The 27623-nt window shown below is 40.5% G+C and overlaps 1 protein-coding gene across 1 annotated transcript in view; it reads right to left on the bottom strand.

Moving 5' to 3' along the window:
• ALDH1A1 (aldehyde dehydrogenase 1 family member A1) overlaps window positions 1-27623 on the bottom strand; it is a 646119-nt gene that overhangs the window by 146741 nt on the left and 471755 nt on the right. The window contains exon 9 of the mRNA XM_044060830.1: window positions 11069-11253. Coding sequence (XP_043916765.1) covers window positions 11069-11253 — 185 coding nt within the window. The remainder of the gene's footprint in view (window positions 1-11068; window positions 11254-27623) is intronic.

Raw genomic sequence — 27623 nt, forward strand, 5'->3', positions numbered from 1 at the left:
ACTGCTTTTTCAGAAATATACAACACGTATGTTGACCAGGCAACAGTACATTTGACAAATATATGGACATAACATCACACTAGGTAAATACACTGAGCTGCTAGGCATGTCACCAAGCACTGTCTAAACTACAGGCAGACTGCTACACCACTAACTTAAGTTTCCTATGAGGGAATACACATGTCATTGCAAATACAGCAGGCACTACAGGCATGTAACAGCATGGAGTAACAGACACCATTGTGAAAATGCATACCCACAACCAATCTAAACACAGTCACAGTCACATTATGGTAAGCCTAATTAATAGTACAGTATATGGACTGTGTGAACAAAACCATCCTCATATTTTCCACTCTCACACTACCCCTACATATACTGGTCCAATTCACAGTGTAGTCTGATGCTTGACTGTGGTATGGTACATGTCTCAGTCTGGCCCTACATGCACATACGCTGACAGGGTACCAGAAACTGGAGCAGCATGCAACGTCAGATAGTACAGGACCAGGAACATTGACATCTACCCCAGTCTGTACACATATTCACAATACACTGCTACATAATACTGACACTCTATCAACAATCAGCATAAGTACACAGACCTCACTACTGCACAGACAGAATGTCTAGGTTTTGTCCTCAAATATAAGATCTACTATACATAACATGTCTAGCAGTCTGATATATCACTGGATTGATATCAGGAATGATGTCAGTAAATAATGATATACTGTACATATGCACCTCTTACTGCATGGCATGTGGACAAAGGTGACAGACTTGAGGGACAGATGCACAAACACAGGGCCAATACTGACATAGTGCTGTGATAAACTGAAAAATTTCCTTGTGTAACTGGGTTTGTTGTGACATATCTCTTCTGAGGGATATGAAGTCAGTAACAGACATGGATGTCACCATTTACTGACTGCAATCATCAGAGTAAGCTACTGCATTTCTAAAGACAGAAAATGTGTGAGTAACACACCACATCTAAGACTCCAAACTCTGGCCAGTCTGCAGATAGTCCTACAGGTGAGAGTTTCCTCAAACACATACCACTAATATGCCAGACTTTAAAACATGCAGAACAGCCATATCCACATAAACCCTGTTAAACCAACATTACTTCAAATGTAAAACAGCAATACTTACATTCTGTCCCCATGTCTGGAACACCACCCTCCAGTTTGTTGGATTGTCTCCACAGTGTTTGTTGTAAGAGTTATTTCCAACTACCCTCTGTGATGCTGTTTGTCAGACACCCACATGAAGTCCTGCTCACAGTGAAGGAAAAGGGCCAACACTCACATGAAGTGCTTAGTTATAGGAGTGTGTTTCCATGCAATTGGCTATAGGAATGATACCACAGCTGTTCCACATGCAATTAGCAAGTGGGGGACTCCAATTCATGTACAGGCCATCAGCTGATCATGAGCATTACCTACAAAAGTCAAGCTGCTGCCTATGCAAATCAGATGTATTTTTCCACATCTACCAGATAGGGGGAGAGAGAGAGAGAGAGAGAAAGAGACAGAGGGAAAGTATGAAAGGAAGAGAGAAAGAGCCAAACGTGTTTGTGTATGATCCGTGGGTGGAGAGTGGTCTCTGGATATTACAACAGTTGTCTATATTGTTTACTAATCTATACTGTTACATAGTATATGCACATGGCAGTAGACATTTATGGCTGTGGATTGTCTACAACAACCTCTACAGTGTTTGATAACTGTTGGCCTTGTAATGTGGACATTGGGACATATAGGTTCTCAATATAATAATGTAGCAAAACCCACACTGCAATGGATCCAGCCATTACACAATCACCACAACATCCACACAAGATACTGATTTCACACCCATTTACCAGTACTGAGTTTCAAACCCCTACCTCTCTATGTATTGCTATTACAGTATTACACAGTTATTGCATGCACCATGGAGTTTACATGTTGGGGAACTTTGAAAGTGAGTGACATCAGCAGCAATGCTAAAGGAGGGGTAAGGGTAGTGTAGTAAGTGTGAATGTCCACAAAATCAGGTGTCAACAAACACACACACACACTCTCTCACACAAACACACACATTATCATAGTTGCCAAAACCAAAATTAGAACTCCTACCTAACTAGTTTGCTACACTGCAGTATTACGTAGTTATCGCAAGCACCACAGAGCTTATAGGACTGAAACTTGGCCAAAGGGTTATTTAAAGATGACTGACATCAGCAGATGTGCTAAAGTAGGGCAATGGGTGGTGTAGTGAGTGTGAATGGACTCAAAATCATTCATCTCCACACACACACACACACACACACACACACACACACACACACACTTGCCAGTACTGACAGACATAGGTTCATTGCTTCACAGGTGTGTAGTAGGTGAATGGGCCAGAAGGTTCTACAAGGCTAGGCCAAGGGTATACCCTGGCATCAGTCCACATGACAATAGTCCCCAGTATGGCTCAGAGGTGTAGTCCCTGGAGTGGTCTCCAGGGGTGGGTATTGTATTCACCATCCACTCATCTGGCTTTCTATTGTGGGTGGCCAGTGATATGCACTGCTTCCCATGTATGTGATCTATATTCCATAACATGGACAGTGTCTGGGTTATGCACATGTCCCACATGCATGTTCCCTGATGTGTGAAAGTGTACTTGAGGTCTCTGGGGCATGTTGTGTGGACAGATTGTTATCTTCTGATGTAGCATTCATGACCTCATTTGGTGAAACCTGGCTATGTAACTGAGGTCATGATTGCACCTACATTGACAGTATGATATGGGTATTCAGTGGAGTTAGTGGCATCTGTCCATAGAGGGCATGTGTATAAGGCATGGTATTCCCTTTGTGGGGTACATTTGCAGACTCTACAGTTGTTGCAGGTGTCCAGTGGGGAACATGGAAAAAGGGCCGCTGTACACATTTATTTGCCTACTGATGGGATGGAACAGGGTGCCATGTCGTTTTACTTGCTGGATAACACACACTCAGTCAAAAGAGGTAACACATCAAAGTACTTTCTGATGTCAGTGGCACTGTTGTGGTCAACAGGCATGTACTCCACTGCTATCACACCATGGTTACTATCTGGGAAGCAATATGCAGGGAACTATCAGTATAGTGGTTGTTGTCTAGCCAAGTGTGTTTGTGTATGAGGCATGGGTGGAGAGTGTTCTCTGAGTAATAGAAGGGTTGCATACATTGTTCACTAATCCATACAGTCACATGTAGGGCTATGGATTGTCTACACCACCTCTCTGGTGTTTGACATCTGCTGGCCTTGTAATGTGGACATTGTGATATATACTAGGTCCTCAACATAATAAGCTAGCAAAACCCACCCCAGAATGGATCCTATTACACAATCACAGCAACCCCCACACAGAATATTGATGACAGACACACACACTTGCCAGTACTGAAATTCAACCCCCTACCTAGCTATGTATTGCTACTACAGTGTACCACATGTATTGCATGTGTAAAGGAGCTTATAGGATGGATGTTGTCCCAAGGTACTTCTAAGGTGAGGAACATCACCAGCCCTTGTAAATACTGGCATTGAGTGATATAGTGGGTGAAAGATCCCAAAAATAATGTTACCCTGCACACACATTTACATTTACCAGGGGTGAGGTTCAAACATCTACCTAACAATCTTTTCAAACCATTATGTTACGCATTTACCACATGCACCACTGACCTTACATGGTTTAGGGTTGGTAAAAGGTACTTCTAAGGTGGATGATATCTGCAGGACTGCTAAACTCAGGCACTGAGATGTGTACTGGGTGTAAATGGAGCCAAAATCTTTGAGGTATGGACATACATATGTACACACACAAACACTTGCCACGGACGAGATTCAAACCCATACCTATGCAGTTATTGCTACTACATTGTTCTGCATTTATGTCACATGCCATAGAGCTTACATGCTGGAGAACAGTGCCAAGGTATCTTTGAAGCTGAGTGACATCAGCAGCAGTGATAAAGGAGGGATAAGTGTTGTAAGTATGAATGACTACAAAATCAGGTCTCTACAAAAAATACACACACTGTCTCACAGAAACTTACACAGTTGCCAGGATCAGGATTAGAACTCCTATTAAACTAGTATGCTGCACTATAGTATTACACAGCTATCAAAAGCACTGCAGAGCTTATTTGCTAGAGAGCTGTCCAAAGGTATTTTTGAAGGTGAGTACCATCAGCAGCAGTGCTAAATGAGGGGTAAGGGGAGAGTAGTAAGTGTGAATGTCCATAAAATCAGGTATCATCAAAGACACACACACTCTCTCACAAATAGTTTCCATGTTTGGGATTAGAACTCCTACCTAATAAGTATGCTACACTATAGTATTATGCAGTTATTGCAAGTGCCATGGAGCTTATAGGTTGGAGAGCTCTCCAAGAAATCTTTGAAGGTGAGTAACATCAGCAGCAGTGCTAAAGGAGGGCTAAGGGGAGAGTAGCAAGTGTGAATGTCCATAAAATCAGGTATCATCAAAGACACACACACTCTCTCACACAGTTTCACAATTGCCATGTCTGAGATAAGAACTCCTACCTAACTAGTATGCTACACTATAGTATCAGGCAGTTATCACAAGCATCACAGAACTTATATGTTGGAAAGATGTCCAAAGGTATCTTGGAAGATGAGTAACATCAGCAGCAGTGCTAAAGGAGGGGTAAGGGGAGAGTAGTAAGTGTGAATGTCCATAAAATCAGGTATCATCAAAGGCACACACACTCTCACACAAACAGTTTCCATGTCTGGGATAAGAACTCCTACCAAACTAGTATGCTACACTATAGTATTACGCAGTTATCACAAGTGCCATGAAGCTTATAGGACTAGGATTTGGCCAAAGGGTTGTTTCAAGGTGACTGACATCAGCAGGCATGCTAAAGTAGGGCAATGGTAGATGTAGTGAGCATGAATGGCCTCAAAATCATTCATCTTCATATACACACACACACACACACACACACACACACACACACACACACACATACACACACCCACACACACACACACACACACACACACACACACACACACACACACACACACACACACACACACTCACACACACACACACACACACACACACAGTTTCCATGTCTGGGACTAGAACTCATACCAACCTAGTTTTCTATATTACAGTATTACACATATATCACAAGCGTCACATAGCTTATAGGGCTGAGATTTGGCAAGAGGGTTATTTCAAGGTGACTGACAGCAGGAGTGCTAACACGGGCAATGGGAAGTGCAATGTGTGTGAATACACCATAAATCATTCCTCTGGGAAGACAAACACACACTCAGTCACACACACTTTACATTTGATAGGACTGGGTATAAAAATGCTAGATAAATACTGATTTGTACTATCGTGTTACACAGTTATCACAAGCACCACAGACACTATAAGGCTGAGGGCTACCAAAAGGAATGTTTACAGTGATTGACATCAGCACATCATGTGATATCAGCCAATTCGATGTGTGGTGGGTGGGACAGGCCTCATAATGGTATTGTCTCTGTCACTGTCTGTCTCTCTCTTCCTCATATCTCTGTGTGTGTATGTTTGACATATTATAGTGTGTTGGCCTTGGATATGTGTGAGTATTCCTATTCAATGTTTGTGCAAGGCATGAATGATGTACAATTTGGTGTGTGTGCACAGACATCTGTGAATGACAAATATGTATAGCCCACTGTGTTGTCAGACATAGGCTTAATTTCTCTAAGTTTAGGAGCATGCCCAGTATGACCTTCTGTATTGAGCGTGTGAATCAATTCCAGGTAGGGTTGTACTCCAGTCCAGGGTTTGGTGTTCTACACCCACAGCTAGCAACCTGTTTCTGCAGGATATCTGTAGATAGGTTGACAACATGGAGTCACAATGGGCGACAGATAATGGGATACTGTAACTATTGCTGTCTGTGCTGCTTGTGTTACATGGTTGGTGTTAGTAGAGATATTCAGACATATATACTGTTTTACACTGTGATGTATTATGGCATCATCTACTGACAGATATACATATTTGCTCACAGTTATTTCCTGGGAAATACAAGATGAATGAAGTTGTGTCCAGTATTGTGGTCCGCAGCCTACAAATTCTTGCACACTCATGCTATTCTGGAGGGGTAGCTGCAGACACTTGCCGATGGGTCTAAGTAAATGGTCCAGCACCTTGGTACTATGGTGGCTGAGGATCCCCTTTTTGTACATATATCAACGTAACAGAATGGCCATATCCTGCTGTGGCCATACCTCTCAGCTGTACAGATTCACACAGGTTACCCAGAGGTACGGCTCATATATCTTGTCAGTTGCCCTTCACATTGTGGTTTATGAGCAGGTTTGTAGGCACCCATTAACGGATTTGTAGGCAGTGGTAGTATGGGCACACATGAGTGTTTCAGACTTCACACACTCCATGACATCCATGCTTCTACACCCCCCACTCTATTATTCTATCCTCTTTCTAACATTATGCTAGCAATATCTGAGAAGTATCCCTAGAGTTGGCCTTTCATCCCAGCAGTATTTATGGGTTGGTCCACCATTCATGCAGTAGGACATGGTGGCCATGCTACTGGGATTTGTCAACATGGCCTTGCATTCGTGTTCTGTTGACTGTGTTATCTTGTTAGTTGGGACCCCATGAGACACCATACACTGGCACTATGGGTGAGGCACAGGCCTTTGACAGAGGACTGTAGGCCATTTGGTAGTGATGCAGGCCATCTGTAGCAGGCCAGTGCATTCTGTCACTTCTACATCCCCAGGCAGTGAGCCAGTGGATTCCCCTGGGGTGACAGGGTAAGTGTGCAAAGTGTTATTGGCAATAGTTCCTGTTCATATTGATCCATTAGTCTGGATGCAAGCAGGGTACTGCTTACAGCTAGGGACACACCTGCATGGGACACCACTTCAGCATGCTGCATTCTGTGGGTATTCCCATACAGAAGTGTGTTCATACTGTACTCATTCCTAACAGTAAGGATATGACCTGTGATAAACCTGTGGCTGATGGTGGGGTGAGCTGAGTGCATGTGTGATATGGAACCTACTTGCAGCTGACTCACAGATATACATAGGACATTCCCCTTATGCTGCCTTGTGCGGGGACATAGGCAGTCTCTCACTACTTCATAACTGTGCCTTTTGTGGTCTGCCAGTGATTGTCCGGACTACATCAGTATTCCATACTACACAGACAACTAATGTGCTGCTAACCTGTATGTACAATTCCAAAGGTATGCAGTTGACAGTTACATTTTATGTACTCTGTCTAGGGTACTTGCACCTGTGTACTGTCTGTATGTATGGGCCCACATTCATGGCATGTCCATCTTTCAGATGGTGACAGATATTGACATCTGGATAGTGAGTATGGATGACTGCTGACATGAGTATTGCTGGGAAGCATTGTGGTTGGAACTGCAGTTGTTGAAACATGTCTCTGTCATCCACAATATTGCCCATAGGCCACCGAGACACAACCCTCCATGCCTACATGCTGACCACTTCCAGGCAATATTGAACACACAGCAACCTAACATATGGACCCTTGCATACTGTACACATGCAACAATCTAGCCTGTAGATTGGGCCAGCTTGGGTAACCTGTGCTCCACTGTTATTATACCTCACACTTAGATGTTACTGCATTTCTGCATGGGATTGTATGGGGGGCACACCTAATGACTTTAAACATTTGTTATGACTGTACTGGCTTCCATTTCAGTTTGTATTCTGGCCTATCATGCAGACTGGAGGCATATCAGTAGAGTACAGATCTTAGGTTTTATTGACCTACATTTCAGTTTCTGACTTCTTACCCTTCAGAACTAACATACAACTGCCAGACCTGTTGTAGTCTGTCTGTGTAGGTCTGGAGGGGGGCTGTTAACCATTGCCATCAATTGGGGGCCTTAGCCCAGCTTTTCTTTATGGTCATCTACACCTGTCCTGGTGGCTAGTGGTTGTTATGTGAGCCTCACTGTCATGCATGTGTGTGTCCTATAGACACACATTTGGCCTACCACATGTACTGCAGTGGGATTTGTCACCTTGTCTAGTACTGCCTAATATGGTGACACGAACATTTGTTATGGATTTCATGCTGCCTATATAGGTGTCCACTATCTGCTACCATCCCATTCAGCCATCCAATTCCCTTGCATGCTCACGTTCATACCATAGATACAACTATCAGAACATACTACCCCATTTAGCAATTGATAGGAAGACTGATTTACCTTGTGGCTGTACCAGTATTGAGGGCGGTGCTGGAGGGCTGACTATGTCGGATGCACATAGTAAACTCCCTATACATGGTAAAGCACGTGTAGTGTCATGTTTGGCATCCCTTTTACTGTATGTGCGAGTCAGAGAGAGCGGTGTCTTTCCCTGGGTCCCTACTGTGTCAGTGTATGTGCTATGCATTGCCTCTTTACCAAGGCCTGGGCATACTGGGCATGCCTCCTTCTGCCTACATGGGCAGGCTCAGGTAGTTCCTCCTTTGAGTCTAGCTGTGTCTGTGATGGCCTCTGCAATGGTGGGGGGCTGTGTGGCCTTGTCCCGTGCTTTTCCTGTTGCAGCTGTTTCCATAGGATCATATTGTGTAGAATGGCACATACTATGGCCATTTGTGTACATGTTGCTGGAGAGTACTGCAAGGCTCCACCGGATATGTCCAGGCAGTGGAACTGTGACATGAGCATCCCAAACACATGCTCTATTATGATTCTGGTTTGTGCATGTGCCTCATTATAGAGTTCTTGTTCAGGTGTGTGTGCATTTCTGAGGGGTGTCATCAGCCATGGCTCCTGTGTGTAGCCAGCATCCCCCGTAAGGTAGCCATATGGGATGTCCCCACTGGCAAATGACTGGTACATGTGTCATATGCCAGATGTGGGAGTCATGATAGCTTCCAGGGGTTCCAGCACACACACATTCAAGATAATGCCCTGGGCATCGCACATGACCTGGCAGTTGATGGAGGGGAAGCCTTTGCGGTTTATGTAGACCCTACCCCGCTCACCCGGTGGTGCTTTGATGTGTATCTGTGTGCAGTCTATAGCACCCACTACCTTAGGGTATTCTACTATTTGGTGGAAGAGACGTATATTGCTGGTCAACGCCACATGAGTGTTGAGGAAATATATGTGTTCACTGGCATGTGCTGACATGGCACCCAGGAACAGGTGGAGTACCCTGGATGATGATGTCTGTGAGATCCCCATGATATCCCCAGTTGGCCTTTGGAAGGTACCTGTGGCTAGTACTCTTAAGCCTACACATACCTTGTTATCCACGGGGATGGGTTTCTCTCTGTTGGTTCTGTGTGTGACACGTGGTTGGCACAGCTCAACAATTTGCTGTAGAATGTCCCTGTCCACCCTATAGCGCTCCACTATCTCTAGCTCATGTAGCCCCTGGTAGGTTACCCTGGGTCTGTATACTCTTCTCCTCTTCCTCACTGTGGGTTGGTCGTCAGCATTCATATTATCACCACCCTCAGCCCCTTGCACATGTTGATGTATGAGAGTGACAGCAGCCCCTAACATTTTGTTAGTTTTGTTAGGCAAAATTTCCCATATGTGTATACCAGTGGTGTAGAGTTTGTGGGATAAAACAGACTGAAAGGTGTTTGCATAGTTTATAGTAGTGTGCTGGGCTGTTCCATGTGTAATTGGCTGATTCTGATACATTTCACCTGCCAGCTATGCTAGTTCTCCTTGATTGCCTTCCTACTGCTGTTTTCCCTTTCCATTGCCTTCCTGCTTAAGCCCAGAGGCACGCCTCACATACCCAGTGCTCAGACGTGAACAGAGCTGCTATTACCTGTTTTTGTTTTTTGTTTTTTTTTTTTTTTTGTTTAAAACCCGGTGCATGGCGTGCACACCTGTTTAGGCAATGTAAACACTGCTAGGAGGCCTCAGACATACCCCCTTCCTTAGCTGTGCTTAGCTAAGGGCAAACACAGGCCAAAGAGCTCCAATAAGCTTACAGCATGCATGACACTCCCACTTATGAGGTCATCCACCTCTTAGACTTATACAATGGTGTTGTTGCACCTACATGGTTGGGTGGAAGCTAACAATGAGAGGAAATCTGTGATTCAGTATCAAGCTCCTCATTTACATAAAACAGAATGCTAATTCATAGTTACCACACTCACACTCAGCCTTTCCCTTTAGCGACCACTATTCCCTGGTATTGTTGTCTTATGCATGCCATTGACTATTATGGCAAAATGCTGATTTGGGTTTAAAAGCTTAATTCCACCTGTATTTTTCTTATTTTCGGGTCGATTCCATTTGTGCACCGCTACCCTACACTTAAATGGCCAAGATCAGCCAAAAAAAAAAAGTTGTTTTTTATAATTTTGCAACTATTTCTCATGCCAATAGCCATATATTTGGCCATTGGAATGCCTACTACATTGCATACATGCTTTCTATTGAGCTGTCATGCCTCTGTTTTGTAATTTGCAGAAATGTATTTGGTTAATAACCGAATACATTTCTGCATGTTACACTATTCCTGCACAGACGCCTGCCTGCTTCCTCAATCACTGATTCACCTCATTTGCATGGTTTTCACTAGCAAATTAGGCAATTAGCATATATCTGTGGTGTCCATACGGGAATAGTGTAGGCGTGCTCGTGCGTATCTCGGGGTTTCGTTCCTGGATCGCCCAGCGGCCATATTGTGTGTAGCAGCTCTTGCACTATTCAGGCACTCCGTGCAGAGCTTGTTGAATCCAGGGGTATGTCTTCTACATCATGTATATTTATTAAACCTCTAATGTCTGTTTATTATGTGGAATTAGTAAAAAAAAAAAAAAAAATTATTTTGTCATGTTTCATTGTCATTAGACAAATAATAAATGAATAGATGACTAAATAAATGAAAAAAAAAAATCAAACAATACCTTGCAGCTGTTTTCTTAAATTTAAATATAAGGTCAGCTTTAGCAATATTTCCCCCACTTCAGAGTAATGTTAAAAACACACTAAAATTACCTGAGGTCCTTGATCTACTCCAGGTACAAGTGGGTTCCCAAGGACACGCTTTTTAGCCCTTTCTACACTCTTTTGAACAAATTCGTCATAGATCAGCTCCTCCACGAATATCCGTGATCCTGCTACGCAGCACTGGCCCTGGTTAAAGAACAATCCATGGTGGGCTTGTTCTACTGCATAGTCCACTGCAAAGCCACCAAGTGAGAACAGTTAGCAAAAATAAATAAATAAAGTAAAACAACACTTATATCTTTATGCTGGAACTGTTACTTCATTTTTTTAATTCATTTTTTTTATCACTGTTCAGCTATTTCTTCAAAATGTACCTTTGGTGGAAGTGGTACCTATACATGCTAAAAAGGTACATCATTAAGAATATAGATATATTCTTAATTCAGTACAGAGCTATCCCTTGACATTTAACTGTCACTACACTTTGGGCATCATTTTATTTTAGATAATACCTCAAGAAAGAATATTTTTGTGGAACAGCTACATTTTCTGTGACTGCAGGAGGTACTAGAGCATAGTGGTATCATGCAGGGACAGCATGCTGTGAATATTAACATCTCCTTTAAGCTTCACTGATGATCTCTGACACCATTACCAAAGAAACAATCTGGTGTGACTTTTACATTTAATTTATTACTTTTACACTGGTGTTGCCAAATATAGCTATCCTGACTGAAGTTAACACATGGTTATAACAATAACGCATAATGGCAGATTTTACCATTAGAACTGTTCAGATGAGCCACTATCAGATGATAGATACTTCACACAACAAATTCTGTATAATGTGCTTTCATTACTGCAGACTTACCAGAGTATATTTAAGAACACACCAACAAGAAGGCAACTACATATTTAATTATCACTTGAAGGAGGCTATTTAGGTGTTCATTTGTTTTGCCTTCAGTCAAAAATGTTCACTGCTGCCTCGGAGTCATATCATATTGAAAGCAAAGAATCACTAAAAGGGTTTCTATTCATGCCTCATGCCAGACTCATATAATATGGAGCAGTATGTTTTTTTAATAAAATTACAAAAAAAAAAAAAAAAAAAGAAAAGAAAGAAAATAGCTCACTTAATGCATTTATGCGAGCCACGTGCTCTAGTGAGCTAAACCTCACCACAACAATAAATAGAACATGCTGGAGGGATAGATTCCTGTCACAGAGACTCCCCATGCTTTGGAACAAAATTCCTAACTACATTAGGCAGAACCCCTCACTAACACCCTTCAAGAGAAACCTTGACGAGTGGATGGGTAACAGAAAATACACCCCTGGGATCACTTCATTGGCTCTGCTTGACAGAGGATCAGTTAATTAATCAATGGGGTGGCAGAAGCCGACACACTCTGGCTAGGCTTATAAATGCCCTCAGGCAGATAGCCTAGTACTTACCTATGAACCTATGTTTGGATGCTATATTTATGGAACTGAATTAGTTTTACAACTGCATGGTGAAGGATCACAGTTAGATTTTTACTACCAAAGACTTGCTTAACCAATTAATAAAAGATAAGAAATTAGCTAATTTCTAACAACAATCTGCCAAGCTACTTAGCTTCACTGACAAATCATATCATGTCTGATAAATACAGCACTTTCCTATATGGTCACACTGAACTACAATTGTTCTTTGCTTTAAAAGTTTTAAAGTATATATTTTATTAAGTAAAAATATTATCTTTGTGACAGATATCTAGTAAAATGTATTCTTTCCATACATCTCTCTCGCTTTCATTATTTCCCAGGTAATGGGAGTGCTACTTTCAATCTATTATGAAACGCAGCAGCCCTGATACCTGCAGAGTTATTCCAGTATGCCCATTATCTCACATGTGAAACAAATGCCATAAAACAAAGTCATTTGTTGTTGTTGTTGTATCTTTCAGCTTTTTAGTTAGGGGTCGCCACAGCGGAACTCCGGTCCGCTAATGATTAGCAGTAGATTTTTACGTACCAAGTTGCCAGCTCTGACACACAACCTTCAACGAAGGTATGCTCATTCACGCATGTCTCCACACAGAAGACGCTTTAGCTGAGAATCGAACAGGACAACGTCATACTGTGAGGCGACAACACTACCGCAGCACCACCACTGCACTTACATGTTAATAACCATATGTTGACTTTACCACTGTATTTATATCATAGAATGTGCACTCAGTGCAATGCACTTTCAGCAAAACATTTTTGAAATAAGGTGACCAGAAGTAATGTATTTAATAAAATGAAAGTATTTTGACTTGACAAATTCCATCCAGTATATTTGTGTCATGCAATTAATAGTTCTTGACCAACTCATGTTCACATCTACAGAACCTGACAGAAATTTATCATAGCCGTACATATATGAACACTGCATAAACAATATGTTGCATGTGGAGATGCTTTTTAACTAATTAGCTGAGATTTATGGACCAACTTTACAGTATAGGTAAGCCATGTACTGCTACATCACAAGTTTAGCTGAGGATTCTAGAGCAAGATGAAGGAAAAGTGACTGAGAAACCACTATAGGTGAAGCATAAACAGTGGATGCCCACCACAGTTCACCATATCAGCCACCAGCTCTGAACAGTGCCACTAAACTGCAGTTCTGAATAAAATCAATACATGTTTTAGTAACATAGCATTAAGTCAACATGGTGTCCAACATTGGCTAGGTGTGCATGTAGATGCTGGGCAGCATGGTAGTCAAATGGGTCAATTATCCCTGAAGATGAAGTAACCAACCCTTTCCAAAAAGCTATAGATGAAGCCAAAGCCCAGGTAGAGTAGGCCTTGACCCTGCCTGGAATAATTTTAATATAGTGAATATAACAAAAGGTGATAGCCTTAAACAACCATGTGGAAATAGTCTGTTTTTTACACAGGTTGTCCCTTCTTCTTCATACCTTCACCTGCTTATCTTTTCCTGTTTTTGTGGATAGAAGAAGGATCGACCATGGGACCAGTAGTTTGTTCCATGGTTAAGCTGAACATGAAGCCTCTCTCCTGGGGAAGACAAGCAGCAATTGCTGGTAAACACTACATGTCCACAAAAGTTACTTTCTGACAGAAAAAAACAGTAAAAATGCACATTAAAACAATCTGCCATCCCCAAGAAAAGAAAAAAAAATACAATCTCTCCACAGAAAAAGGTTTTCAGTTGCTTCACACCACTTTTAAACTAGTGGAAAAAATGAGTGTTCTGCTTAAGAGTACATTACAGTCTCAAGACAGTCCATTAAAGCACAACACTCCTAGCTTTAAAATAGCTTCCTCGAAGAGGAAACTAATAAAACAACAAAATTAAGAAAGTGGAAATTATTTTTCCCCTAAAGGCAATTTACCTGGTAGCAAAGGAAAGCACAAGTTGTTAATCCTAGAAAGTCTCAAAGGAGCTTACTCTCTGAGTGTCAGTAGAGCCTTGAAAGGATTCCACCAAAACTTTTCTTTTAGTCAGCTCAGCTCATGCTGCTTGACAGTCTGAGTGTGTGGAAGTTGCTCTGAAACTTTAGCGATGGCCGGCTGTTGTTTCCTTTGCAGGATATAACCCATATAGCTAAAATTACTGCAGCAGTGATCAATATGATGAACATCTGCATGGGATGTGACACTGACTGATTCTGTACCAGACTCTTCCAGAGTTCTTCATTTGAGGTAGCCTCCCTTCTAAAGCCTCTAAAAATAACATGCAGTCATCAGCAAGCAAGTTAATACTACTTTTCCCACTTACTATCCAACTTTCTATCAATCTATGTTTTTCTTCTGGGCTAATATTTACATAACTACGATAAAAATTCCTGGGGACAGAGGACACCCCTTTCATGTTCCTCTCCCTATATACTTGCTATCTGATACACCCTTGTTCATCCTAACTTGAATATCAGATTCTCTCTATATATAGATTCTCTCTCTCCATCTATATATATATATATATATATATATATATATATATACATATACATATACATATATATTTATATCTATCTATATATATATATATATATATATATATATATATATATATACATATATATATATATATATATATATATATATATATATATGTATATATATATATATATATATATACATATATATATATATATATATATATATATATATATATATATATATATATATATACATATCAAAGAAGCACCTGAGGAAGTGTGAAAATATAAACAACAAAACCAAGACATAATTGAAATGTATATGGACATGGGAAAGAAAGAGAGACTTGATATGGTGCAATATTTATACAAAGGAGAATGCCAAATTATTCAATGTAAAAAAGGCAGCCCCAAAGATATTCAAAGAGAAATACAGGCAAAGGCATCTGGATATGGAAAACTTCACAATAAAAAGAAAATATCATAAAGATGAAATGTACAAAAGATGATTAGTAAAGTAGAAGTTAAAAAATAGAAGTTGAAGTTATGGAGTGCCTGTGAAGTGAAGGATTTGGTGTAGAAGGTCTCACACAGGTGGCATCACAGCATGATGGAGTGAGTCCACAAAGTAAGGAGATGCAGGAAGATCAGGAAAATCTGAAGAAGAAATATGGACATGGGAAAGAAAAAGAGATTTAATATGGTGTAATATTTATGCAAAGGAGAAAGCAAAACTAACCGATATAAAAAGGGTCTACTTTAGATTCCCGAAAACTCAAAATGTCGATCGCTCACATGAGCGAATAATCAGGAGGTCAATTTGGGATTTTTGTGATAGCAGTACAGTGAAGATCAGAATATTTGCCCTTTCCTCACTGTAGTGAGATCTCGGAGTAGGAATAAATATTTAGTGGGGGGGGGGCATGGCCCCCCCCACAATAGCAATTTTGAGTTCCTGATTATTCACTTATGTGAGCGATCGACATTTTGAGTTTTCGTTGTTCTGACATAGACCCTATAAAAAGAGCAGCACCAAAGATATTTGAAGAGAAATACAGGCAAAGAAATTCAGACATGGAAAACTTTACAATACAAAAAATAAAAAGGCAAAGAGGAAAAGCAGAAAAGGAGATTAGTAATGGAGAAGTTAAAGAAATAGCAATTGAGGTTATGGAGTACCTGTGAAGTTAAGGATTCAGTGTAGAAAATCTAATTCAGAAAGCACCACAACAAGATAAAGTAATGGATTTCCAAATTAAGGGGAAACCAGTGGAACAGGAAGCAATTGGTCAGGTGCCATATGAAAATAATTTGGAGCCTTCCACAGGAAAGCAGTATAAATGTTCACTTGAAGCTAGACAGCAAGGGAAGGAACTTGAAATTGTGGAAACTCTGAGGCAGTTAATGTTGAGGAGTGATAGGCCAGTGAGTTCCTATATGATAGAGCAATGGCCGGCACAGGATAAAATTGAAGAGAAGGTGCCACAGGAAGATGCTATAGAACTTTTTATAGAATGCCCACAGGAAATGGAAAACAAGGGATGTGCCCTCCGTTTGGAAGAAAATGAGCTAAGAGAAGAGTTGCTTGATTTAACAGACATAGACAGCTATATTAAGATCAATGAAAGAAATAGACTGCAGAAAGTTAATAAAGCACAAAAAGTCAGAAGTCTGATAAAACAAATTAACACAGTAATTAGGACTGTTCATAGAGATCCATGCGATATAAGTAAACAGGATATATTACTGTGCAGCTAAATTAATAACTGATAAAGTTCTACCACAAGAACACATGGTAGTGAGGGAGAGAAAGGGGTGAAATCAAATACCATCATGGAAATATCGAATAGAGAAAACTATAAAGCAGTTAAGACAAGAAGTGTCACTGTTAGAAAACTATAGAAGTGGGAACAGATCAACAAAAATACTAAGAAAGACAGATGTGATAAAAGCAATGTGCAGTATTAGAACAGACCAGGATCTATCATGCCCTATCGCAAATAAATTAAAAATTTCAGCACAGGTGGAAAAACGTAGAATACATGAAGAGAAATATAAAGAAAAAGTACAAAATAAGCAATTTACTGATGACCCAAAACAGTTTTATAGAGAACTGGGAAACACGGTAAAAAGAATCAAAAGACCACCTAATAAAGGGGAAGTAGATACATTTTGGAGAGGTATCTATGAAGATCCTGTGGAACATAACAAAGATGCTAAATGGATAGAAGAAGTTAAAGAAAGAACAAGAAGTTTAAAGGTACAGGATATGAAATGGGATGAAGTAACAGCCAGAGAGATTGAAACAAAGGTAAGAAAAGCCTCTAATTGGAAAACCCCAGGCCCAGATGCAGTACCTAACTTTTGGCTGAAAGTATTAACATCTTTGCATGAATATTTGGCCACGAGTAAGAACTATTTATATGTGTACCCCAAACAGACACCAACCTGGTTAACAACAGGAAAAACAATGCTCCTACTTAAGAGTGAACCTGCAAGCTACCTTAAAAATTATAGGCCAATAACTTGCCTTCCAACGACGTATAAACTATACACAAGAACTGATGCTGACAGAGTTTATAGCCATTTAAAAGAAAACTCAATTATGGCAGTAGAACAAAAGGGCAATAAAAGAAACTCATATGGAACAAAGGATCATTTGTTGTTAATAGTCATAATGGAGAACTGCAAAAAGGGGAAGAATCTAAGTATGGCATGGATTGACTACAAAAAGCATTTGATAGTATCTCACATTCATGGATAAAAGAGGGCTTAAAATTTTATAAGACACACCCTACACTGATCAACTACATTGCAGTGACCATGAAACAGTGGCAGACCGCTCTGAAATTAAGTCATGATAAAGGACAAATTATTATCCCAGGGATAAAAATTCAAATGGGGATATTCCAGGGTGACTCTCTGTCACTGCTGTTATTCTGCCTTGCACTTAACCCATTAAGTTGTATACTTAAAAGCTTAGGCCATGGCTATAATTTGGCTCCTAGAAAACAACAAAGTCTAAAGACTTCTCATCTTCTCTTTATTTATAATTTAAAACTGTATAGCTCATCAGATGAGGAACTGAAAGCACAACTGCAAGTTGTCAAAACTTTTTTAGATGATTTAAGAATGTCATTTGGTCTTGATAAATGTGCAAATGCAACCTTTAAAACAGGAATACTGCAACACCAGAACAACATCAGTTTGGGACAAGAATGTGATATAAAAGCACTGTATAAATATTTGGGAACTGATGAAGGATCAGCAATAAAACATGAACAAATGCAAATAAAACTTAGTAAGGAATACTTTAGAAGACTTAAATTAATTCTGAAAATAGCACTGACATCTAGGAACAAAATCCAAGCTATAAACCAATTTGCTGTTCTTGTCCTAGCTTACAGTTTTGGAGTGATTGACCAGCCCCAAAACATGTTGGACAGATTAGCTAGGAAAACAAGAAGGATGCTTCATGCTCAACAAATGATTTATAAAAATCATTGCATAGCAAGATTATATATTCACCATTTCGAAAGAGGTACGGGCCTTCTTGAAATTGATTACATGTACAGATCTGCAATCGTGGGACACCACACACATCTGCTGACCTCACAAGCCCCGAATGTAGTGAAAGTTTTGAAACATGAGGAGAATAAATATAAGATGACATCTCTGCTTAATTTAGCAGAAGCATATTGGCATTAAACAGGAATGGAAATCAAAGCAGAAGTAGATAAAAATCAGGCAGCAACTAAATGTGCCAAAAAACAAAAGAAAGAATATAAGGTGAAGGACCAGATGAGAAGGCAAGAAATGAGGAAAAAGCAAAAATACAGTTGCAAGTATAGAAAACTTCTGGAAGAACCTCATGTTGATCAGGAACGAATGCAGGAATGGTTAAGGAGAAGTGAATTCAAACCAAGAGATGAAAGGTTAATATTGGCAGCTCAAGATAGTGGGCTACATACATGCTGGTTTACAAACTCCATTGAACATGTGGGAGAAACAGAGAAATGTAGGTTTTGTAAAACCGAATTGGAAACAGTTGCACACCTCATTGCTGGTTGTGACATACTACTGGTGGAAGGACTATATACTGAAAGGCACAATAACATGGCAAATCTATTGCACTGGGGATTGTGCAAACATTATGGTACTGAAGTGGCTGAAAAACACTGGAAAAATGACCCACAAAGCATCATAGTAAATGAAGAAGTCTGCATCACATGGGCTCATCCATTACCAACAGTTCAAAAGATAGATGCTAGAAAACCAGATATAGTGGTCCAAGAAAAGAAGAGCATTGATCACCGAAATTGTCACACCCAGTCACTACAGTGTCTTGCATACAGACAGACACAAAGTCATAAAATGTCAAGATTTGCAGGCAGAAATAAGAGCAATGTGGAATAAAGATAACAAGACAGTTCCAATAGTAGCAGGAGCAATGGGTCTTATAAAAGAGTCTATAATCATATTTAGATATGCTACCAATACATGTAACTCCATATGAATTGCAGAAAGAGTCATTACTGGGCACATTGCGGGTACTGCGAAGAGCACTATTGGCTGACATCAAAGAGTGAAAGAATACTAATTTCATGAATTTAATCGTACTTAGACTTAGGAATGGGGTCCATTCCCATCACAGTATTAGAAACCCAAAATATTTGGAGAAATTAAAAAAAGATAGAAATTTAACACTTTGCCAAGGCTTCCCAACCCCAAAGTCTTCTGCAATGTATTTAGCTAAATTTCTTAATTCCCCAAATCAAAAGCATTCTCTAAATCCGTAAGTACCACCCATGCTTTCTTTATCCTTTCCCTCTCACATAAGCTCACAAAATTTAATAATAAACTTCAATAATCTCTACATGGCCTACCATTCACAAAACCCACTTGAGAATTCCCTACCACTTTTTGTAAAATGGCATAATGGAAGGGCAGTTTCCCATGGATTCTCCAGCCAGGCTGACTGACATGGGCATCTTGAGGAAGTGTAGCAATTGTCTCATGTATACAGACAACCTACTCCTCCTAAAACATGCAAATACAATATGTGAGAGATGTATATATACTATGTTTCTGGAATCAATGCTCTGTCTCTCTCTCTCTCTCTCTCTCTCTCTCATGTAACAACAAACCAGATACCAGGCAGGTTGCCTTCACCCACACTGCACACAAGACATAAACCCACATAAACAGAGGTACTCATTAGAAATACACCAAAAGAGCAAAGACTTCCCAAGTGCAAACCTTCTGCACACAATATGGTCCCAACAGCACCCACTACATATAATAACAAATGCATCAGTGTCTCACCCAATAAGCCCTTAAGGCAAAATATATCTAAACCAAATGTCTTGGTCATAGGCGACTCCATATTGAGACACACAGATGTCCCCCTCACGAGGCTGGACAAGAAGAAGGCCACGGTTAGCTGCCTGTCTGGTGCTAGGATCCTCCAAATCAGGTCTCTCAACAAGTACTGTTATGACTCAGTCATAGTCCATGTTGGATGAGTGACTTCAGATGTACCTCACTTGGCTATATGAAGAGAGACACGATGGAGCTTTCAGATTATGTGTCCCAGGCAGGTATGTCCCTAGCCCTAAGCAACATTCTTCCCTCACCCAAGATGATGACACAACACAAACAAAAAATTACTTCAACAACTGGCTTAGCTTCTGGTGTCAGTCCAGGGGGATCCAGCATCTGACAGCCTGGGATGATATGGTTGACGGACTACGCTGCTTTGCCAAAGATGGTCTTCACCTGCCATCTCTAGGCTTTAGGTTGCTGGCAAAGGTACTTGCCTCCCCCATAGTGCCTTTTTTAGGCAAAGTCATAAGAACAAAATTCCTAACATAAAAATATCCTCCAGAAACAAACTCATGGTTATGGTGCTTAATGCTAGGAGTCTGAATCAAAAATTGCACTCACTTGAAGCACTTCTCACCCTGGAAGATGCTGATGTCTGTGCAATCATAGAGACATGGTTCAAGGCCTCAGACAGTACCCCAGACATGCAAGACTCCAATGCCTTCCACATGTTCACACCACACAATAAATGTGAAAAAAAAGGAGGAGGAGTATCCATCTTCAATAAGACATCAACACCTCTAGAATGTTTAAACAGTATGATTACCTGGAGTTACTTCCAAGTCCAACTAACTGTAGGAAAGAGCCCCCCCCCCCCCTCCATGTCATTTTTAGCTATATGTCCTCCACCATGAAACATGAAAACCACACAACCTACCTGGACCTACTTGAGTCACTCTCAGTACAGTCAAATATCCTGGTCATAGGTGAATTTAACTATCCTTCCATCAGTATAATGTCCAGTAGTTCATAAATAATATTAGCATGACACTGTATACAATCAGAGAATTCATCCACATAGCTAAATGGGTAGAGTTACGTCCTCATAAGCAGTAGGTGCAAGGTTTGAATACATGGAAGGGAAAATAAGCATTTATTTTAAGAGTTGTGTGGCATGGCAGGTTAATGCAGTGGTCTACAGGTGTGATGGTCTTGGGTTTGAAATATGGGACAGGTGTTTGTTTGGCTCACTGATAGAACCCAGCTAATCAAAATAGGGAAAACCATCTCAAGCAGTAGACCCATAATTAGCGGCGGACCCCAGGGATCGGTCCTAGGGCCTCTGTTAATTGAGATATACTTTTCTGATAGTGCAGGCCAAAACCAGTGGGATATGGCTGACCAAGTTTGCAGATGACTGCAAGCTAGGCATGGTTATCAATTCCACAAGTGATGTGGATGTCCTCCAAGAGGGTCTCACCCAAGCAAATGACTGGTGCCAGAAACATGGCCTCAAGCTGAATGCCAAAAAATGCATCATCATCCCCTTTGGGAAGAATGACATTCGCACATATTATCACATTAATAACAATGCCCTAAGCACACAGTCAGTTGTGAGGGATTTTGGTACCCAGGTTGATAGCAACCTGACTTTTGACCACCCTGTTGCTTCTATTGTATGTAAAGCTTTCTACATGGCCAACCTCATAAGTAAGGGTATCTCATCCAGGGACAAGGAGGTCATATCATCCCTATATTCTTCCCTTATAAGGCCAATTATTGAGTACAATGCCCCTTTCGGCATGTACCTCACAATGCACATGCAGCAGCTGGAGAGACCACAGAGGTTTTTCACCAGGAGAATCCAGGGCCTCAGACATCTACCCTACACAGATAGGCTAAAAGCCCTGTTCCTCTACAAAGTCTCATACAGACTCCTCAGAGGTGACCTCTGTCTGGCATACAAAGCAATTACAGACCCTGCCTTGACGGGACTGCTGCATATCCGCAAGTCAAGCTCCACTTGAGTAACCTACACAAGCTACCTCAAACAGGTCTGTGACATCAACAGGACTTCTTCATGGGACAGATTTGTGTCCCAGAGACTCTCTCATCTGTGTAACAGACTCCCTCTCCATGTCTAGTGGAGTACCTCATTATACCTTTTTAAGGGCAACCTAGATAACTGGATAGCTGGACAGGGGCATCGCGTGCTGACTTGTCTAAACATGGGCTAAACTCGGCTAAGCTTATAAGGGCCTCAGGGCCAATAGCCTAGTAACTTCCTATAATCCTATGATAATGTTGTTTAACAGTGTCACATTAATACTGTCTGAATTCTCTGATTATACACAGCGTCATGATAATATTATTTGTGAATTACTCAACATTATACTTACTAATAACATCTTTTTATATCAAAAGAAATTTTATAATCAGTCAAGAGGTGTGGTGATAGGTACCCTAGTTGCCAACACCTATGCCAACATTGTAATGTACCAGTGGGAGAAACACCTAATCAGTGAAGATAAATCTCTACCTCAGAAATGTAAAAGTTTGTAAAAGGTTTGTGGATGACCTTTTTATTGTGGGAAGGTACATTAGAAGAATTCAGGAAATTTGAGTTATACATCTCTACAACTACTGAATTTTTAAGATTTAAATGTGAATTATCCGTTCATACAATTATTTTCCTTGACATAACCTTAAATAAAGCTCTTACTGATGATATAGACACTACCATGTATAGAAAACCATCCAGGAAAAATACATTTCTGCATAGAACCAGTTAAAATCCACCACATATCTATCAAAACATTGTTAAAAATTAACTTGTCAGGATAGCTCAACTAAATACAAATGATACATTAATGGAACAACTTTAAATGACTGCTTTAGAAATTATACACAGAGGATTATAGTCAACAACAAGTTCAGACAATTAAACAAGACATTATAAACAAGAGATCTACAGAATACACACCCCTGCTAACCACTAACAGAGGTGCAAGATCATCCTCTAGTCATAATCGTACCAAACTAAGATATACTCTTACGCATGACAGAAGTTCACCAGACATTAAAAAAATCACTAAAAATACTGGTCTAATCGAACTGAGATTCCTGTGCTAGGGAACATTATATCTGATTCACCAAATTTTTGTTATAGAAGAGTTAGTAACTTAAAGAACATTTTTTTATTAAAAGGACCAACCAAAAAATACATCTTATTTTTACATTAGTAAGCAAGGAATGCACAAATGTAATTAATGTACTTTCTGCAAATATATTAATACTGACAAGTTTGTTGGACATCCAATCAAAGAAACTGCTTTTGAACTAAGAGCATTTGGCAATTGTAACACACAGCACTTAATATACATAGCGAACTGCTTCAAGTGTGAAGCATATTATATGGGCAAGACAAATGCGAAACTAAAAGAGAGAATAGGTCAACACATGTCAGATATCAGGAGAAGTGCTCAAACAAATGCCTTATACAGACATACTCAATACAGATCTAACTCATAACCTTTAAATCTTCTATTTTTGCAAGTTATACATACTCCGCTCAGAATGGGCGACTTAAAATTGCATACAGAGAGGACAGAACTGCAACGGATTTTTAGATTTAAGGCACTCATACCCCCTGGCTTGAATGACATGGTTACCATCAAGCCCCATTTGAAGTATCTACATACTCAAATACACTGAACTTCTTGTATTTGTTTCAATATTATACAGTATGAAATCAAAATTGAATAAGTAGTTATCATTTTTCATTACTTTTTACTTTTTAATTTTTATCTCTAACTGTTCATTGCTACTTATAAATATATTTTTACACATAACTTTATATACCATTTTATATTTTAATCTTATCATGTGGCAACAGTTTCTAACTTGTGATTTGATCATGTGACTACAGTTTTAACTTGTGAGTTGATCATGCGACTGTATCTTGATTATATAAGTTAAATACAAAAAGTTGTTCAGATTTTTGCCTGAAGAAGCCTGTCTAGGTGAAAGTGTTCTTTGCACTTCCAACGTAAGTCTTTAAGTATGCTGTGGATTTTAAACTTTTGGAATAAACATCTCTTTTTACAAAAGCAACTTCTCAGGTAAGTTGTGGACTTTATACTTTTTGAACAAACAACTGTTGTTTTATCCCTTCTGGTGGTTCCAGTTACTTTTTTGTTTTGCCAGTTCTGTCTTATTAGTAATGGACTTGTCACTGCACTGATACTGTTACTTTACTTCTGCTACAATCCTTGACATAGTACTCACCAACATGGGGGATCGCTCTACCACCCCATGTGTGGGGGCCTCCCTGGTAAAGTCCAATCACAAATCAGTCTCATTTGAAGTAATGATCAAACCTGACCCACCCTCAGGAGCAAAAAGATTAAAAAATGTCTCCAAAGTAAACTATAGCCTACTGAGCAATGGCATCAGTAGCTTCTGACCCCCTGCCAAGACTGACAGCAATGACCCCTATACTGAGATGTACACAAATGTCCTGTATAAACACCTATACAAAAGCATAGACTCAGCTGTAACAGAATGGATCAAATTAAGAACCTCATAAAAAGTATGCCACCCTGGTGGACATCCCACATAAATAAGAGAAAGAAACTGCTGTAAAAAAAAAAACAAGAGGGAATAGTCCCAGCAAAGGAAGAACTCCCTCCAAAACATAAACAAGCAGATTAGACATTGTAAAGTCCTCTAAAGCTAAATACAAAACTAAATTAGCATTGCTAGCTAAGGTAAATCACAAAGCATTCTTTAGCTATGTCTGAAATCTAAAAGGAAAGGCCCAGCTTTGTGCCAAACTAGCTGCGGCCGGTAACACTTATAATTAACCTGAGGACATTGCCAAATTGCTAGCAGACAGGATTGGTGAAAACTTCACCCCCCTGTCCCCACCAATCATACCCCATAGCATACCTGTCACCAGTCCTCTACCTAGTATCTCCACAGAACACATCATATCCTCACTCTCCAAGGCCAGAAACAAAGCCCCTGTGGGATGGGACAACATATCAGGCTGCTTATGAAATGGTCTAAAACATGAGTTAGCAGAACCACTGAGCTCGCTCTTCAATCTCAGTCTAAGCACTGGCTTTGTCCCAGCTGAGTGGAAACCAGCAACCATAATCTCCTTGCACAAAGGGGGTCCCTCAACTGACCCCAGGAACTATAGGCCAATAAGCCTTACCAGCCTTATCTGCAAGGCCATGGAGAGCATCATCATGGATCTTATCAACAAGGACACAGGTGACCTTCAAACTCTTGACCTGACTCAGTATGGCTTCATTAAGGGCAGATCTTGCCTACTAATCTTGGTGGACTTCTTTGAGAATGTCACAAAGGTCCTGAATGAAAGCAAAACAGTTCATGCTGTCTATCTCGACCAAGCCAAGGCCTTTGACACAATCCCTCACTTAGGCATCATTGAGAAACTCACCCAGCTGGGGATTGACCCTTACATCACTAGATGGGTTACCAACTGGCTCACAAACAGAATACATACAGTCAAAATTGATCCCACTGATCCTGGGAACTATCACTTTATTAGCCTGATGAGCCTGGTCTGCAAGGCCATGGAATATATCATCATGGAACTCATAAACAAAGACATTAGTAACCTCAAAACTCTGGACCACACCCAGTTCAGGTTTTTGAAAGGCAGATCAAGCCTTCTGAACCTGATCGACTTCTTTGAGGCAGTCACCAAAGCCGTAGATGAGGGTAAGGTAGTTCACACAGCCTATCTTGACCTCGCCAAAGCTTTCGACACCATCCCCCATTCTGGAATTATAGATAAACTCACTAAACTAGGTATAAATGCCTACGTCACAAGATGGGTTGCCAATTGGCTCACTGACAGAAGCCACACTGTAAAAGTTGCAGACTCCAAATCTGACTTCAAACCAGTGACAAGTGGAGTACCATAGGGTTAAGTCCTGGGACCTCTCCTGTTTGGTATCTACTTCTCTGAAGTACAGGCTAACACAGAAGGCCTCTGGCTAATGAAGTTGGCAGATGACTGCAAACTAGGAGCCACAGTCAAGTCCCCAAATGATGTGGACATCCTACAGAAGGGCATCACTGAGACAGATGCCTGGTGTCAGAGGCATGGTCTCAAGCTTAATGCCAAAAAGTGCATTGTCATCTCCTTTGGTAAAAACTCTGTACCCATGAACTACCACATAAATGGCAGTCTACTTAATGCAGAATGTATGATAAGAGATCTTGGGACCCAGTTGGACAGTAGTCTCTCTTTTGATAATCACATCGCCACAGTAGTCAGGAAATCCTTCTATGTGGCACACCTCATCACAAAAGGGTTCTCATCCAGGAAAAAAGAGGTCACTGTTCCCCTATACTCGGCACTCATTAGACCCATTATAGAGTACAACGCCCCTTTTGGAATGTACCTCACAAGACATCTGCAGCAGCTGGAAAGGCCACAGAAGTACCTCACAAAGAGGATTACTGGCCTCAAACAGATGCCCTACACTGGCCATCTCCAAAAACTCCAGCTTTACTCTGTAGCATATTGTCTACTCCGAGGAGATCTCTGCCTAACATATAAAGCTATGTTAAACCCAGAGCTGCAGGACATGCTGCACCTAAAGAAATCCCAATCCCTCCAAGCTTCACACTCTAGGGACCTAAATGTTGTCACCACAATAAACAGGACATGCTGGAGGGATAGATTCCTGTCTCAGAGACTTCCTATACTCTGGAACAAGCTACCCATCTATGTCAAGCAAAGTTCCTCATTAGCACTCTTCAAGAAAAATCTTGATGAGTGGATGGGAAATAGGAAATACACCCCTGGGATCACTTCTGTGGCTCTACTCGACAGGGGCACAGGAAATTAAACTTCTTGGGTGTCATAAGCTAGGGAACCTTGTTGGCTAGACTTACTTAGGCCCTTGGGCTGATAGCCTAGTACCTACCTATGAACCTATGAAAATTGGGGATGCCAACTCTACTAGCAGACCTGTTACCAGTGGTGTTCCACAGGGATCTGTGTTAGGCCCCCTATCGTTTGGTATGTATTTTTCAGAAGTCCAGGTGAAAATAGATGGCCTATGACTTACCAACTTTGCTCATGACTGCAAAATGAGTGCAATCATTGAATACCCCAAAGATGTCAACATACTACAAAATGGGCTTACACAGACAAATGGCTGGTGTTAAAGCCACAGACTTAAACTAAATGCAAAAAAATGCATTATCACCCCTTCAGCAAAGGAGAAATCCCTGATAATTACAACATTAATAATATCCCCCTAGGTTCAAACACAGTGGTGAGAGATTAA

Source organism: Protopterus annectens, chromosome 2.part0 (genome assembly GCF_019279795.1).
Source record: "Protopterus annectens isolate FY-2018-M chromosome 2.part0, PAN1.0, whole genome shotgun sequence".
Classification (NCBI taxonomy): domain Eukaryota; kingdom Metazoa; phylum Chordata; order Ceratodontiformes; family Protopteridae; genus Protopterus; species Protopterus annectens.